The sequence below is a fragment of the Mytilus galloprovincialis genome, chromosome 1, assembly GCF_965363235.1.
Source record: "Mytilus galloprovincialis chromosome 1, xbMytGall1.hap1.1, whole genome shotgun sequence".
NCBI classification, from domain to species: domain Eukaryota; kingdom Metazoa; phylum Mollusca; class Bivalvia; order Mytilida; family Mytilidae; genus Mytilus; species Mytilus galloprovincialis.
The window spans coordinates 75,067,702-75,085,630 of record NC_134838.1 but is presented as its reverse complement, the minus strand read 5'-3'; the positions used below and the strand labels follow the sequence as shown (position 1 = coordinate 75,085,630).

Here is a 17,929-nt window from a genome sequence, read left to right as displayed (position 1 = left end):
TAAACTTTCCATTATAAAAATGTCTACTGTAATAGCGTCCAGTGTAAAAATGAGCTAAATAATGTCTATTGTAATGGTGTTGTTATACTGTTTACTGTAATAGTGTGCTCCATAATACTGTCCATATTGATAGTATCCACTGTAATAGTGTGCTCCATAATACTGTCCATATTGATAGTATCCACTGTAATAGTGTGCTCCATAATACTGTCCATATTGATAGTATCCACTGTAATAATGTCCACTTACTGTGCATTGTAATGATGTTTATTGTTATACTGTCTACTGTAATAGTATAAACTGAAGTAATGTCTATTTACTGTGCATTGTAATACTGTCCACTACAATACTGACTACTGTTATAGTGTCAAATGTAATAGTGTCCACTATTATACGGTCTACTGTTAAGGTGTGCACTGTAATACGGACTACAGTTATATTGACCAGTGTAATACTGCCAGCTTTAATATTATCTACTGTGATGGTGTTCATTATAATACTGTTTGTTGTATATACTTAGTGTGCACTATAATACTGTCTATTGTAATAGTGCCAACTGTAATAATGTCCAAGGACTGTGCACTGTAATAATGTCCAAGGACTGTGCACTGTCATAATGTCCATTTTAATACTGTAAACCCACTTATTTTCACAGAAACTTTATTTATTTTATCTTACAACTACTACAGAAAAAAGTTTTGCAGGGTTCGAAATTAAGTGATATGGTTTTCTGTTGCAGACAGGAAAACGTAAAATATGAATTGTGACATTGTTTTTAAAAGTAGTTTTAGAAGAATCAATCTTTTTTAAGTCAGTAAAATCAGTTGTTAGGATATGGATCAACTGAAATAAGTTAAAGAATCTTTTGTTTTCCATTCAACATCTCTTGGAGCAAAACCCTTTTTTTTTTTTATAAACACCGATCAACCATTCTTCTGAAATTATTTTTGGTGGCTGTTTTAAATATATTAAACTGTTAAAACACAAGTTCTCTATTTGTTTTTTTTTAAAAAAGGTCCAAGTATTGTTTTGCAAAATGTAATATGTATCTAAATTGTCATGTAGATCTGGTTTTTGGAATCAATATTGCATATCATATTTGATAAACATTATAATAGAATTATAAAAGGCAAAATTCATATAATTTTTGTAATTTGTACTTCAGATGCATCCAACCTTAAACATACCCTTGGCTGGGAGCAACAGTATTCTAATACAATTGGAAGTGAATAAACACATAAATAAAAGTTATACATTTATCATGTTATAAAATCGTTCATATAATAATACTTCTTAGTTTCTGGTCCATTATTTACTCTGTAGTTTATGTTGATATCTAAAAACCTGAAAAATAATAAGGAATATTTAGTAATGAAATTATGACATCATATATATTTAGACATGTAAAGGCCAATCTAAAGAACTTGCTCTAATCAAACTTTATTTAAAAAAAAAAAAATTATAAAAAAGAAAATACACAAATAATATTACGTTAATTAAATGTAAGATCATCAATAAAATGATTTTAAACAAGTGTAGTCAATTTCATTTACCTGCAATTAACTTTCCTCTCACAAAATAAAAATTAAAGGTTCCCATATCTTCACAATAACTGCTTTAAAAAAATGTGAACAATAACCTACTTAATTACTAACTAGATTCATTACCTGGATTTAAAATTATTTGGACAAAGAGAAAATTCTCCAGTGATAAGAGTCCCTTGATCAACATCAAATGGTTCTTCTAAGTAAAATATGGTCTGACCCCAATGTGTATCTCTAAAATAAAGAAACTAATTATCAAATATTAACAGACTAACATTCAGTGACAATAACAGATTTATATGGATATTAATTTATCTTACCTCCTATACATTTCTAGGAATATGATTGGTTAAAATCGTCCTCGTGGAAACCGTGTATATTTAATATTAGGTGAGTTGGGAGGCGGGGCTTATTTCATACACGGTTAGTAGTGGAGTTATGTCCCTTTATATTCCATATAAGGTAATAAGGAGGCAGGGCTTATTTCATACACTGTTAGTAGTGGTGTTATGTCCCTTTAGAAAAACAAAACAGTACTGAGAAAAAATCTTAAAGATTTCAACAGACGAAAAAAGTGATGATAAAGTGAAATAAATTCATAAAACTCATTTAAATCTAACAAGTTGTCATTGTTGGCTTCTGTTTTTGTAGGATCAAAGGAAGTAGTTTCTTAATCATGTTAATGCTAACTGTATATATTGAAGACTTGCTCATTTTGTCTAAATTTTACACGTTAAGATAGTTGGTAAGATAAATTCTTTACATAGTGTGCTACTGACGTAATACGGTATATATGGGGTCAGTAAATTCCATTTATTATACACTTAGTAGTAAATACAGATAAATTGTATGTGTAATACAATCATTGGCAAGCGTGCTGTATCAGCCACTTGTGATGATATCGATATCAGCACGGTTGCAAAAGCTTTATCACACCTTAAATCTGTATGACGTCACGTCATCGATTGCAGTCACTGTTGCAAAGGCTTTATCAAATCCCTAATCTGTATGACATCATGTCAAACCTATAATCTGTATGACGTCATTTCAAACCTCCTTATCTGTATGACGTTATGTCACATAAAAAAAAATATCCGTGAGGTATATGTATATAATAAAGTGTCAATAAAATTCTCGTATTAGGACAATTACACACTGTGTAACTAATAATATCATTGCAAGCCAATAATACAACAGCAATATTCTTTTTTAGCTGATTTTGAGGACGACTGTTAATAAAGGAGTAGGTCCGGTAAGGGCCAATTTTGGCCTCAAATTTCAGGTTCATCTAACGAAAATTTTTGGACACTTTTTAAACACTGAAGTGTCTATGTCAATTGATTCGATTAATTTATGTGAAAGATTTTAACTGATTTAGTCATTAAAAACGCTCTGATTCTAGCTTAAATATGAAAAATCTATCAAATATGCCAAAAAACGTCACTTTTCAGATGGTTTTTGTCAAAAATGAAAGTGGCCGCATCCGTGTTCATCCTCAACCTTTACATATGTTTTGTATTATCATCAAATACAACTTACATTTCAATATTATGAATGAACACGAATGCGGCCACTTTCATTTTAGATGGAAACTGTCTAAAAATTAACCAAAATGCTGAAATTTTGAAGATTTCAGTAATTTAGCATGACTTAATGATACTAGTACGCGATATTTGTGCATTGTATTGTCAAAAACAGCCCATATTTATGTAGCAGAAGCATTTTACTTTCCAAAATATAGCTTAAAGATTACATTTTCACAATTTTCTAAAACTGCTATATTTTGGGGCCAAAAAGTGGTCTTACTGAACCTACTCCTTTTATGTTTAATTATTAGCTTATGCTCTTTTAAAGTGCTAAAACTGTGGATCAGCTGATGAAAACATCATAAAGTTTTCTCTCTAGTCTAATATGTACAGTGACTGTACATTGGAGAATACTTTATACAGCAATGTTAAACACAGTGTATGAAAACTTGAACTTGTGCAATGGCAAAAATATATTGTACAATATTCAAAGGTCTATTATTTAGACAGAAAGCAAGATGTAAATATTTTTTTATAATTTATTTCTAAAAAGTCAAGGATTTGTATAGTCTTACTTTACAAATCCTTGAAAAAATGTATCATCCCTATATGTCATATTAAATTATATACATTTATTTCTAGGGATTTTTTATTAATGCATGATTTAAAACCATGCTGTAAAACATACTCTGAATAAGGTGATGTTGACAGAGTTATGTCCCCTGGAAACGTTACTGTAAACCATGTGATGAATCCATGTATTGTTGATCGTCCAAAACATTCTAGTTTAAATTGTTTCTGTAAATAAAAAACATAAAACATATTTGTTAAAGGATTTTGGCTATTTAACCTATAGCTTTGACTACCTCAGCCAGTTCAACAATTGTAGCCATAACATTGTCAATCAGGTGCTCCGCAGGGCACAGCTTTATACGACCGCAGAAGTCAAACCCTGAATAGTTGGGGCAAGTATGGACACAACATTCAAGCTTTATACAGCTCTGAATTTGGATTGCGATTAAATTTTTGACATAATATGAGTTTCTGACACAAAACAATTGTCAAGATCATACAAATCTATTGCACAATATTAAGCAATTAAAGATGTCTTCTTATAACTTTTCAAAAATTTGGAATTTGAGTAATTTGAAAGAAAAAAAAATTGAAAACAACTGCCATCCCCCTTTTATTTTGCAATTAGTCCCAAACCTGCAATTCTATAAACATAATATACAAGTTGTGTAAGGGAGGTAAATCCATACATACCCAACATTGTATGTTAAATAATTACCTCCCTTACACTGCTTTTAAATTGTCTTAATTGTCCATTGACCAGAAATACCTAGTTTTTCCCCTTTTTTGACCCTAATTCCAAAAATATTGAGCCATAATCCCCCAATGTCAAGACTAACCATCCCTTCATGGTATGGAAACTTGTGATTTAATTTCAGAGAGATTCATACACTTAAACATAAGTTATTGTTTGAAAACTACAAAAATGATTATTTTGGGCCCCCCTTTTGGCCCCAAATACCTAAACCTTTTGGACCATAAACCCCAAAACCAATCCCAACTTTCCTTTAGTGGTATTGAACCTTCATGTCACAATTTATAGAGATCCATACACTTAAACACTTAATAATAACTTAAGTTATTGTCTGTAAACTTGAAAAATGCTTCTTTTTTGCCCTTTTTTGGCCCCTTATTCCTACATATTTAGGAAAACCAAGAGTGCACACGCTGAAATGTCTCGCCTTCTATACTAATCATTGATATTATGTTGATAGTCCTAAGTATAAAGCTAAGCTTTATTACAACTGTCACATAAACTTAACATTAACCAAGATAACTAAACAAAGACCAATGAACCTTGAAAAAGAGGTCCATGTCAGATGAACCATGCCAGGCAGACAGGTACAGCTAACAATGCTTCTATACAACATATATAGTTGACACATTACTAATAGTTTAAGAAAAATAGACCAAAACACAAAAACTTAACACTGTGCAATGAACTGTGAAAATGAGGTCACGGTTAAATAAAACCTGCTCGACTGACATAAAGATCATAAAATATTTTCACACACCAAATATAGTTGACCTATGGCATATAGCATTAGATAAAAAGACCAAAACTCAAAAACTTAACTTTAACCACTGAACCATGAAAATGAGGTCAAGGTCATATGACATCTACCCGCTAGACATGTACACTTAACAATCATTCCATACAACAAATATAGTAGACCTATTGCATATGGTATGAGAAAAACAGACCAAAACACAAAAATTTAACTATAACCACTGAACCATGAAAATGAGGTCAAGGTCAGATGACACCTGCCAGTTGGACATGTACACCTTACAGTCCTTCCATACACCGAATATACTAGCCCTATTGCTTATAGTATCTGAGATATGGACTTGACCACCAAAACTTAACCTTGTTCACTGATCCATGAAATGAGGTCAAGGTCAAGTGAAAACTGTCTGACAGACACGAGGACCTTGCAAGGTACACACATATCAAATATAGTTATCCTATTACTTATAATAAGAGAGAATTCAACATTACAAAAAATTTGAACTTTTTTTTCAAGTGGTCACTGAACCATGAAAATGAGGTCAAGGACATTGGACATGTGACTGACGGAAACTTCGTAACATGAAGCATCTATATACAAAGTATGAAGCATCCAGGTCTTCCACCTTCTAAAATATAAAGCTTTTAAGAAGTGAGCTAACGCCGCCGCGGTAGCCGCCACCACCGCCGGATCACTATCCCTATGTCGAGCTTTCTGCAACAAAAGTTGCAGGCTCGACAATAACCCCAAACAGAATCCCAGCCTCTCCTGTGTTATATGGAAAATTGTGGTACAATGTCAGAGAGATCCATACAGTTACACACACGTTATTGTCTTGAAACAAGAGTGCACACGCTGAAATGTCTCGCCTTCTATACTAATCATTGATATTATGTTGATAGTCCTAAGTATAAAGCTAAGCTTTATTACAACTGTCACATAAACTTAACATTAACCAAGATAACTAAACAAAGACCAATGTACCTTGAAAATAAGGTCAAGGTCAGATGAACCATGCCAGGCAGACATGTACAGCTAACAATGCTTCGATACAACATATATAGTTGACCCATTACTTATAGTTTAAGAAAAATAGACCAAAACACAAAAACTTAACACTGTGCAATGAACCGTGAAAATGAGGTAACGGTCAAATAAAACCTGCGAGACAGACATAAAGATCATTAAATATTTCCATTCACCAAATATAGTTGACCTATGGCATATAGTATTAGATAAAAAGACCAAAACTCAAAAACTAACTTTGACCACTGAACCTAAAAATGAGGTGAAGGTCACATGACATCTGCCCGCTAGACATGTACACCTTACAATCATTCCATACTACAAATATAGTAGACCTATTGCATATAGTATGAGAAAAACAGACCAAAACACAAAAATTTAACTATAACCACTGAACCATGAAAATGAGGTCAAGGTCAGATGACACCTGCCAGTTGGACATGTACACCTTACAGTCCTTCCATACATCGAATATACTAGCCCTATTGCTTATAGTATCTGAGATATGGACTTGACCACCAAAACTTAACCTTGTTCACTGATCCATGAAATGAGGTCGAGGTCAAGTGAAAACTGTCTGACAGACATGAGGACCTTGCAAGGTACGCACATATCAAGTATAGTTATCCTATTACTTATAATAAGAGAGAAATTACAAAATATTTGAACTTTTTTTTCAAGTGGTCACTGAACCATAAAAATGAGGTCAAGGACATTGGACATGTGACTGACGGAAACTTCGTAACATGAAGCATCTATATACAAAGTATGAAGCATCCAGGTCTTCCACCTTCTAAAATATAAAGCTTTTAAGAAGTGAGCTAACGCCGCCGCCGCTGGATCACTATCCCTATGTCAAGCTTTCTGCAACAAAAGTTGCAGGCTTGACAACTAGAAAAATGTTTGTTTTTGGCCATTAATTCCTAGACTACTTGCCCCAAAACCCCTTAAAATAAATCCCAACCGTCTACTTAAGGTATTACACATTGTGGTACAATTTCAAAACAATTTCAAAACTAATACACAACTTTTTGTCTTGAAACTAGATAAATGCTGTTTTTGGCCCCTTAGGGCCCCTAATTCCTAAACCTTTGGGACCATAACCCCCAAAATCAATCCCAAGCTTCCTTTTGTCGTTATAAACATTGTGTTAAAATTTTATTGATTTCTTTTTACTTATTCAAAAGTTGTTATCTGGAAACAATCTGTCTTCGGATGACGCTGACGACGTGATACCAATATACGACCATTTTTTAAAATTTTTTGTGGTCGTATAAAAATGAGCTGTGTCGAAAAGAAATCGACCTTTGCAAATCAATACCAATACATCTAAACCAATTTTGGTTTTTAAAAAAATGCAACGAATATTCCCTTGAATTTCACGGTTGTAGGAAAATTATCCTACATTTCATTGCAGTAAAAAATTATCTGTCATGTGTTTCTACTGACATTTTGGACACTTGAGGTTACATGGTTACTAAAGCTAGTATGCAGGAAGAAAAAGGGTGAAAATCTGATTGGTTAACTTCCAGTGATGGCTATTTTCTTATATGCAAGAAAACATTATGTGAAATTTTTTCTTTAGTGCTTGCTTGATAGGATACAAATTTACTCATGCCAAGTATTTCTTTATTTGAAACAAGATAAGTTCTGCACAATTTTTTGAAAAGTGTAAATTTAACAAAGACTTATAGTGGAAAATCAATTGTGGTATAACACCTCAAATTGTTTTCAATTTAAATATGAATGACAAGCATATTTGACTTATCTTTCTATTTCTGTAAGTAATATGATCTAGTTTTAATAAAAAATGTCACTGTTTCCTTAAAAACATTTGTTTTACCACAACAGGCTTGATTAAACTTAAACATAACAAGAGTGCACACGCTGAAATGTCTCGCCTTCTATACTAATCATTGATATTATGTTGATAGTCCTAAGTAAAAAGCTAAGCTTTATAACAACTGTACCATAAACTTAACATTAACCAAGATAACTAAACAAAGACCAATGAACCTTGAAAATGAGGTCAAGGTCAGATGAACCATGCCAGGCAGACATGTACAGCTAACAATGCTTCTATACAACATATATAGTTGACCTATTACTTATAGTTTAAGAAAAATAGACCAAAACACAAAAACTTAACACTGTGCAATGAACTGTGAAAATGAGGTGAAAATAAAACCTGCGCGACTGACATAAAGATCATTAAATATTTCCATACACCAAATATAGTTGACCTATGGCATATAGTATTAGATAAAAAGACCAAACTCAAAAACTTAACTTTGACCACTGAACCATGAAAATGAGGTCAAAGTCACATGACATCTGCCCGCTAGACATGTACACCTTACAATCATTCCATACAACAAATATAGTAGACCTATTGCATATAGTATGAGAACAACAGACCAAAACACAAAAATTCAACTATAACCACTGAACCATGAAAATGAGGTCAAGGTCAGATGACACCTGCCAGTTGGACATGTACACCTTACAGTCCTTCCATACACCGAATATACTAGCCCTATTGCTTTTAGTATCTGAGATATGGACTTGACCACCAAAACTTAACCTTGTTCACTGATCCATGAAATGAGGTCGAGGTCAAGTGAAAACTGTCTGACAGACATGAGGACCTTGCAAGGTACGCACATATCAAATATAGTTATCCTATTACTTATAATAAGAGAGAATTCAACATTACAAAAAATTTGAACTTTTTTTTCAAGTGGTCACTGAACCATGAAAATGAGGTCAAGGACATTGGACATGTGACTGACGGAAACTTCGTAACATGAGGCATCTATATACAAAGTATGAAGCATCCAGGTCTTCCACCTTCTAAAATATAAAGCTTTTAAGAAGTTAGCTAACGCCGCCGCCGCCGCCGGATCACTATCCCTATGTCGAGCTTTCTGCAACAAAAGTTGCAGGCTCGACAAAAATCAATGCATGCTGTGCACTTTAATATTCATACATGTGTTGCATTCTGATTTAACAGCTTTAAATGATTTATTTTCAGCTAGTACATGCAAACTGAAGAAAATAATTTATTGCATTTTACAGATTACAATTTTATGTACTCCCTTTTGGCCTATAAAATTCACTAATTCTGTCTGCTTATTATTATAATCCAGATTAGAGCAATAAGAACACTTTAAAATAGAATTATAGTGTACTTTACTACTTTAAGTAGATAGTTCAGAATTTAATGCATTAATGCTTTTCTACTATTATTATTAACACTTTTCTACTATTATTATTAAAAAAAAAGAAAAAAAAAAGAATAAATTTATGAAATACATGTAAAACTCAATAAGTCTTAAAGTTTTGTCCATAGTATTGTAACATCATAACTAAATAAATAAATTGCTTCGCTGAGCGCAGCTGGATACGACCGAAGAGGTCCAACCCTGAACAGTTAGGGCAAAAATGGATGAAATATTTGCACTTGATACAGGTCTAAATTTGGATTATAATTAAATATTTGAAACATAATAGGTTTCTAACACAGGATAACTGCAGTCAAAGAACTTAGAATTGGTTATATGATTTGAATTTATACTCCACTTTTGGCTATTGTGCAATACACTATGCTGTGGCATATTGACCACGCCCCTTTTTTTTTGCAAAAAATAAATATTTGAAGAAACTTTCTTTTCTTTTATTTCTGAAATCTGAAATAAGAAAAATTGTCCCCTCCCACAAATTCTTGTTTACCCCCCCCCCCCCCTCTTTTAAAAAAAAATCTTTCCCTCAAGACATAGTCATAATCTCTATTCAATTTCCTAATGGAGTTTGCAACCATAATTACCCATTAAAATACATCATAAAAGTCTTAAAATAGAAAATGACATACATAATCAAGGCTAAAATCAATATTTGTTAATAGTAACTTTTTAAAAATAAATTGACAGCTAATCACCAAAAGGCAAAACAACAATACAACATTTCTCTATACATAATTTACAAGCAGTGAAAGGGAGGTAAATCCAAACATACACAACATTGTACTTGAAATGTGATTGGATTGCCTCCCTTACTCTGCTTTAAAATTGTCTTAGGGTGCAATCAACAGTTTTTATATGACCGCAAAAATTTTTGTGGTTGTATATTGGTATCACGTTGTCGTCGTCCTAAGACAGATGGTTTCCAGATAATAACTTTAGTGTAAGTAAATAGAAATCAATAAAATTTTAATACAATCTTTATAACCACAAAAGGAAGTTAGGGATTGATTTTGGGGGTTTATCAGAGCTCCAGATAAGCTGCGTATTTGCGTGATCACGCAATACAAATAATAAAAAACCCAATGCAATTGCCCATTGCAGGGTTCAATAACCCAATTAATTCAAAGGAAAACCCAATTATATTCCAAAACCATGAGTTCTCAACCCTTTTATTGGCTACCATTTGCGGTGTTTACCCTTATCTGTTTACAGTCGTCGCGTAAACTATTTTTATTTTTCATAATATTTTATAATTGGAAATTTCCTTTCGTTCTAAAAATAGATCCCTGCATCAAGTAGCTGAAATGGGTCCCTGTTAGAGTTTGCCGTTGCTCAATAGGTACACGTGTTTTTGAAAACATTTCGATCTTCTCGACGTTTATCCAATTAGCGTGTGTCATGTAGTCATATTTCTTTCGCATTGCTCGGGATTTATCATAACATACATTGAATTAAAACGAAAGTGAATGTTCGGTTAAAATATTGAATAGAAGCAAGTTTTCTGCTTCTTTTGAAAAGCTGAGGGAAAGTTATGATGATTACAAGACTCAGTCAGTGTTTTTAGGAAGCCGTCGAACACACGGGCGTGTGTGCGTACCTTAACGAGAACATTGCTAATAAAACAGGGTTTCCTCAAAAAGAAATCAGTTGGAACAAGTGAAAGGTCAAACACGTGAGGCCAAATCAATTATGACATGATACAGCATCAAAAACCAAAAGTTCAAATAAAAGACAACTAAACCCAGATTTATGAAAATTGGAATAAAACAAAAACATTCAAGTATAATTAGAGTTTATAAACTATTTTTTGTTTCATTTTACACTGGTCTCAGAATTTATTATATAAAGGTATAAGACGAGTGCCTGTGAATACACATATCCGTTTTATACAGTATATATGAGAAAATACAAAACTGGCAGAAGGTTTGAAACGGAACAAAAATTAAACCTACAATTGCTCCTCAGTGAATAAACCAAATAAAACAGCTAGCAAATAACCCTAACCCTAAACCAAATAAAACTGCTAATCAAAAGAAAGAAACATATTTAAGATGGAAAAAAATCTGGGGTTGATATTGCCTAAATATCCAATATTGTGTTGATGAAAAAACCCAATACAATAAGGAGCTTGGTGGTGAAAAACCCAATTTGATATTAACATGAGGGGTGAATTGGAATTGATAATGCAATTAAAAAACTTTATCACCCAATTATATAAGAAAATGGTGGGTAAAAAACCCAATTTGTGAATTCTTATCTGGAGCTCTGGGGTTTATGGTTTCTAAGGTTTAGGAATTAGGGGCCCAAAACAAGCATTTATCTAGTGTCAGGACAATAAGTTGTGCATAAGTATATCAATTGTTGTGAAATTGTACCACAATGTTTAATACAAGTAGGAGGTTGGGATATATTTTAAGGGTTATGGGACAGTCTAGGAATAGAGGGCCACCATGGGGCCAAAAAAGCATTTTTGTAGTTTCAAAACAATAAATTTGAGTTATCTTTCTTTGTCCAGAATGGTTGTTGAATCACCTAAAACCAATGCTTTATGAAATCTTTTTTGGAAATTGGAGTTATCTTTCTTTGTCCAGAATAATAGTTGAATCAACTTAAATCAATGCTATATACAATATACAATGCAATATTCACTGGGGGTCTCATTGGGAGGTTCCAATCCCGGATCCCCCTTACTGTTTTGTCAGATTCCCATATCCCGCTTACACTATGTACTTAAGCAATTCTCATTTTTTGTCATTTCCTGGGTCCCGCAAGACCTCATTTCCTTTTTTCATGACACAATAATTTGACTTTTACTTGTCACGCTTACAAAAAATCGGCAAACCTGCGTCACGCTTAGACCCCAATTAGACCCACTTCACTTTACCATTCAGTGATTACAAGAACTTTGATTACCATTTAGGGTTATACCCCTTTACAAGTAGAAAAATTGAAGATTTTTTCCGTTTCTGTTCTCGTTAATGAAATGTGTATATAATGCTTATTACCTGTAAACTAAGTTAAAGTTAAATTTTTGGCAGTTTCACTAATACAGTTCTTGAGTTATGTCCCTTTATAATGTTATATTCTATCGGGAGCATCATGTGTCTCCCTTTGGACACATTCCCCATTTATTTTATTAGAAGTTACTATTGATTAATATCAATTTGAACCATGACTGTATGAAATTTTATATTTTAATACTTTATGATGTATTTAAATGAGTAGTTATTGTTGTAAACTTCATTTGAAATTTGAATTGAGATCATTTTTGGAATAAGGGAAAGGGGGAGGTGAAAAAAATTTTTTCTCATTTTAGATTTCAGAAATTAAAAAGAAAATTTCTTCAAATATTTTTTTTTTGAGAGGATTAATATTCAACCGCATAGTGAATTGCTCAAAAGCAAAAAAAAATTTTAAGAACATTAGGCCACATTCATTCTGTGTCACAAACCCATGCTACCAATATACGACCGCAAAAATTAAATGTATAACTAACTACAAATCAATTATAACCATGCAGAATGTTATCAAATTATTAAGATTTAATAAAATAATTTTGAAACAATGGATTTTTACAGTGTTAAATGGTGTTAAGACAGGACATGTGGCATGATTGATTCATCAGCTTACTTTGATATTATGTAGATCTTGCACTGTTACTGTTTTCAGATCTATAGAACAAACTGTTTGACCATGTGACATAATACTCATAGGTGGTACACTTCTTACTTTTACATTCCCTGAAATAAAAATCATTAAGTAAACACCATGTGACGGTTCTTATACACAGTGGAATACACAAATACAATGGGTACATGTTGTCGCAGCATACTGTAAATTCAGAAATTATTGCATGCAATTATTATTGTGATTTTAGCATTTTAGATTAAAATGCTATTTTTATTTAGGCAATATTGAGAAAAAAACCTGTTTAATTCATATAAAAATTTCAAAATGCGAGTTAAAATTATTGCGATATATGTCTCATTTTTCGCAATAATAGAAACATCGCAATAATTTCTGAATTTACTGTATATTGAATAAGTTATATGAAATAAAATAATAACTGAAGAAAAATAATTTGTGGTGGTAAACATCATCAATCATACACAATAACCATAGATGAAGGTTTCTACAATACAAAGTCCACATCATCTCTCCAAATTAGCCTTGTTATAATAAATATGTCAATAATGATGAGTTTTTTTTTACGACCTTAACTACCTATCCATGAGGGTCTTGTACAGTCTGCTAGCAAATATGAAAATGTGTTTGATAGACACAATGCCAACATGGCAGATCACTGAGCATGTAAACAATGTAGTCCAAGCAGGGCGGGGGATTCTTATAAATATTTTTATGTGTACCTAGGAAACCATGCCCTGCCCAGATGCTAAGTAAAATGCAAAATCTGGGTAAAATCCCTAATTTGGCATATATTTAAAAAGTAAACATCATAATGAAAATTTAAGCCGTATTGTTAAATTATATTGGCTGTTGAGTTTCTCTCACTATATATACATCCATCCACAAACAAATCTTTATACTTTGTAGTCAAAATATATATCAGCACTTCACTATTTGCTATAAATACAATTTATCATATGTTTAGTAGTCAATACAGTAGTTTTGCATATGTGATAAATAGCCTGCTGTTTAATCCATATCGCGCAACTTTGATGCGCACCCTTTATCACACCCCTACCCTTTATCGCATACCCTTTATCACACCCCTACTTTTTTTTTTTTTTTTTTTTTTTTACATAAAGTCAGTTTTGGTTTTTTTTTTGCTGAAGAAAAATTTTCCTCAAAATAGGTAATTTTTTTGAATGACGTCATGGTTTGGTATGTGACGTCACGAACGTCGAGTTTTCATATTGTATGTGACGTCAGGAACGTCAAGTTTTCATATTTTTTGGCACACTAAATGCAACTATGAAAAATACAAAACACACAAATGAATACAATAATAAACAAAATATTTTTAAAACAACAGCACGCAAATTGTAAGGTAACCCAGGTGCTTCGGATAAGTAATTGAGCAGTTCTTTTAAGGCCTTTGAAACAAGACAAAAGTAGAACTGAAGGTAACCCGGTGCTATGGATCAGAAAACAGTTCATATAATATAATACTCTTCTCTTGAAATATATGATAAAGTGTATAATACATGACAAAATCCGTATCACATGCCGTATCACCCTCAACCAATATCATCCCTCGGGCCTAAAGGCCCTTGGGCTGATATTGATGTCTCGGGATGATACGACATATGATACGGATTTTACCATGTATTATTCTCTATGTAATGGTTCAACTTACTTGATATACATTTCTTTGAACATTTTTTCATGGACTCCATTGAAACCTTGTACATTGATTTAAACTCGTTCCATATATCTAATCTACAAATACAAGAGTTTGCATTCTAATTTTCTAAATATATTTTACATTTACTTAAAGGGAAACTTCGCAAAAAAATCAAAAATTGATATTATGTTCATTCTGTATAAAAATGCTCAAATTCATAGATATTAAAGTTTTATTCCGCTAGATAAGCGATCACCATCGATTTTAAATTTAGAGTATCAATTCTCTGCGATCCGCCATTTTGTCTTCTTTCCCGATTAATAAAAACGATATGTCTATAAACCACAAAGAAACAAAACTACAGTAACCGATGTAGTCGTAATTGCGTGTCGATATCTTGTCAATCGTACGGTTGTTTTATCCGACTAACTAACTTGATACGAAAAATATTCTTACTTTTTTTAAATTACCATGGTCTGTTGTTTTTAAACTGTTGATATTGGAATTAGGTGAAAAGTCAAAGTAGAAATCATAAATAAGTGTTCTGTGAAAATTGTTTTCGAAAATCTAATTTGTTCATAATTCTTTAAAGTAATAAACAAATATATTTTGATCTTCCCTCATCTGATCACCAGCATGGCTAAAGGTATTACTTCCAAAGGTATTGTGAGGGGTGTGAGGTGACACGTCCAGGTATTCAAGCGGATTTCCTGTTGGGCTTGCAAGTTCATGCATCGTTTCACTTCTGCAGGTATTGATCAGTGTACACGGCTGATAACTTATAACTTATAACTTTCCATTTTGAACTATCAGATGAATAATATACAACTCTGTCTTACTTGTCATTACTAAACTCATACGTTTGTTTATAAATATCATTTCTGGTGTAAAGAATATAATTCATAAACATATAAATAATACCCAAAAAATAAGATTTGATGAAATTAAAATCTATTTAAATATTTTTTCCAAGGGTGAATTTGGGAAAATGTAATATATAGTCATTGTCAATAGTGAAGGACAGATTGGAACAGACCAGAAATATTGATTTAAAAAAATGTATGCACTTGCCGACGATTCGTTTATACGACTGGATAGAAAGTTACGGAACTATAGCGCAATTTAAAATATATACATGTATACATTGAACATAAGAAAAAAACATATATTTTGAATAAATAGGGGTAAAAGTGTTGTAAATAGACTAGTCCACGTATGCCAACAGTATGTAATCATCGAATGTCGATAGACTATTGTATACCAGAAGAAGAAGAGAACCAATTTGATTTAAATACAGGTCGATGTATAACTTTTGCTTTGGTTCATTGAAGCTGTGGACCTAGTAAAATCACAGATTTATATTTCAATAAGATTGTTCTCGAACAAAGGAAGTAATTCGTCATCACAATTGTTATATATGCCACTGGACGAACACTAATAATCCCCAGGGAGTGTGAATATTTTGCTGGGAAACTTTCGAGTATCAAAGTTTCAAATTAATTTCCGGATTTATTTTCTTTCTTGGTATTCAATAACAGAATAAATTACTTGTTCGCTAAATAGGGGTATTCTTGTCAGATAAAAGACTTTTAGTTATATTTAAAAAATAGGGAAATATGACATTAAATTGGTTCTGTCTTTTTTTTTAAACATCGTTAAAAAGATGTGTGTCTAAGGTGAACGCCACAAGAACCCTGTAATACTAGTACGAGAGTATAGCATGTAAACATTCCTTCTCAATAATATGGTTGTATTGGAAATCTTTTCATACAGATTGACAACTCATTGTCCGATATGCATGTAATATTTGCCACATGACGCCCATAGTTCTTTCTACCATTATTTTATTCTGTGATATTGCTGTAAACATCGATGGTTCACACCCAAACAAAATGGGAGTAATGGACCTTCAGAGCTTCTCCGTGTTATACACTTGTGAAATATATAGACGAAATTTCTGTATTGAAATGAATCTACATCTCACAAACAGGATTTTCAAATAACGATTGTGAGTAATCACCTTACAAACCAATATAAACGTATGGCAAGATATAACCATGAAGGAATTTAGTTTTTGTCAGACGCAAGAACTCATCACTATATATATCATAAACGTATACGTATATATATGCATACAGTTTCAAATATTAAGAACAAGCGGTCGATGTCGATAGTCTGTAAAATTCTAACTGTTCAGAGTTAGACATGTCACTTGTTCATTCTTGGAAGCCTTCATATTCCCCGTCTAACGATGGGAACTCTTTCTGATTGTGTTGACTATAAATGCTTGTATGGTAATTCTGTCGTTTATCTGTACAAGCGGTTGCATTTCCTCTCCTTTCCCAACAAACAAACGAACGAAATGCCACTAGTCTGATTTCTCTGGAGCTCATCCTCAATGGCTCTTATACGTCAGGAAACTTACATGTATACTAATAATGATTGTTTCAAGAACAACGATGTATGGACGAACTATTATAAATTCGTCAATATCAGTTATGCATGACTAAAATATAACTTTTATTACAACTACTGTATCACTTATTTGGATTAATGACGGCTATCATGTTCAACATTGCACAAATATTATCATAGAATTTTAAAAAAAATCCTCAAAAATCCTCAAAAGAAATAATGCCTTAGCTTAGATAATTGATATTCTTTTCACAAAAAGTTCGTGTAAATGATTGTCAAATGAATTTAATTATGTAAGAATAAAATGTTAAAAAGAAACTAAAAAAAAATCATGCATGTTGTATGTTGTATTTTTTTGTCAATTAAAAACTTTAAAATTGCAATAGTTTTATTAGCATTTAAACACAGCCAGATTTGAATACAAGTTAAGAAATTCCGGTAAAGTCAATGATATCAAACAGATGTACAATGGTATATCAAATTGGGTAATATTGCATTTAGTTTTTATAAAAGATTAAAACTACTATTTTTTGCTTCATATTTGAATCTTTACGCCAATTGCCGCTAAGAAAGTAATCAAAAATTGTTTCCTTTTATTTTTATACACTTTCGGAATTACGAATCTGAATTTTATTTTCAATTCATTTACACAATTTAATTATTGTATCTTTATTCTCATCGTGTATTAAATCTTAGTGTATTAACATCGTGACAGCATACTCTTTCTAATCCTTTCTGTTTATCCTTTCCAAATAACAACATTTATACCTGTGTACGATTGAAC

At 32.1% G+C, this 17,929-nt stretch overlaps 1 protein-coding gene across 1 annotated transcript in view; it reads right to left on the bottom strand.

The window, feature by feature from the left end:
• Positions 1–1,086: 1,086 nt before the first annotated feature.
• The window catches only part of LOC143083625 (protein arginine N-methyltransferase 6-like), a 58,898-nt gene continuing 42,055 nt past the window's right edge, over positions 1,087–17,929 (bottom strand). Inside the window, exons 9-13 of the mRNA XM_076259904.1 lie at positions 14,743–14,825; positions 13,053–13,162; positions 3,759–3,868; positions 1,668–1,778; positions 1,087–1,344 (exon numbers count right to left, since the gene is read on the bottom strand). Coding sequence (XP_076116019.1) covers positions 1,260–1,344; positions 1,668–1,778; positions 3,759–3,868; positions 13,053–13,162; positions 14,743–14,825 — 499 coding nt within the window. The 3' untranslated portion in view covers positions 1,087–1,259. The remainder of the gene's footprint in view (positions 1,345–1,667; positions 1,779–3,758; positions 3,869–13,052; positions 13,163–14,742; positions 14,826–17,929) is intronic.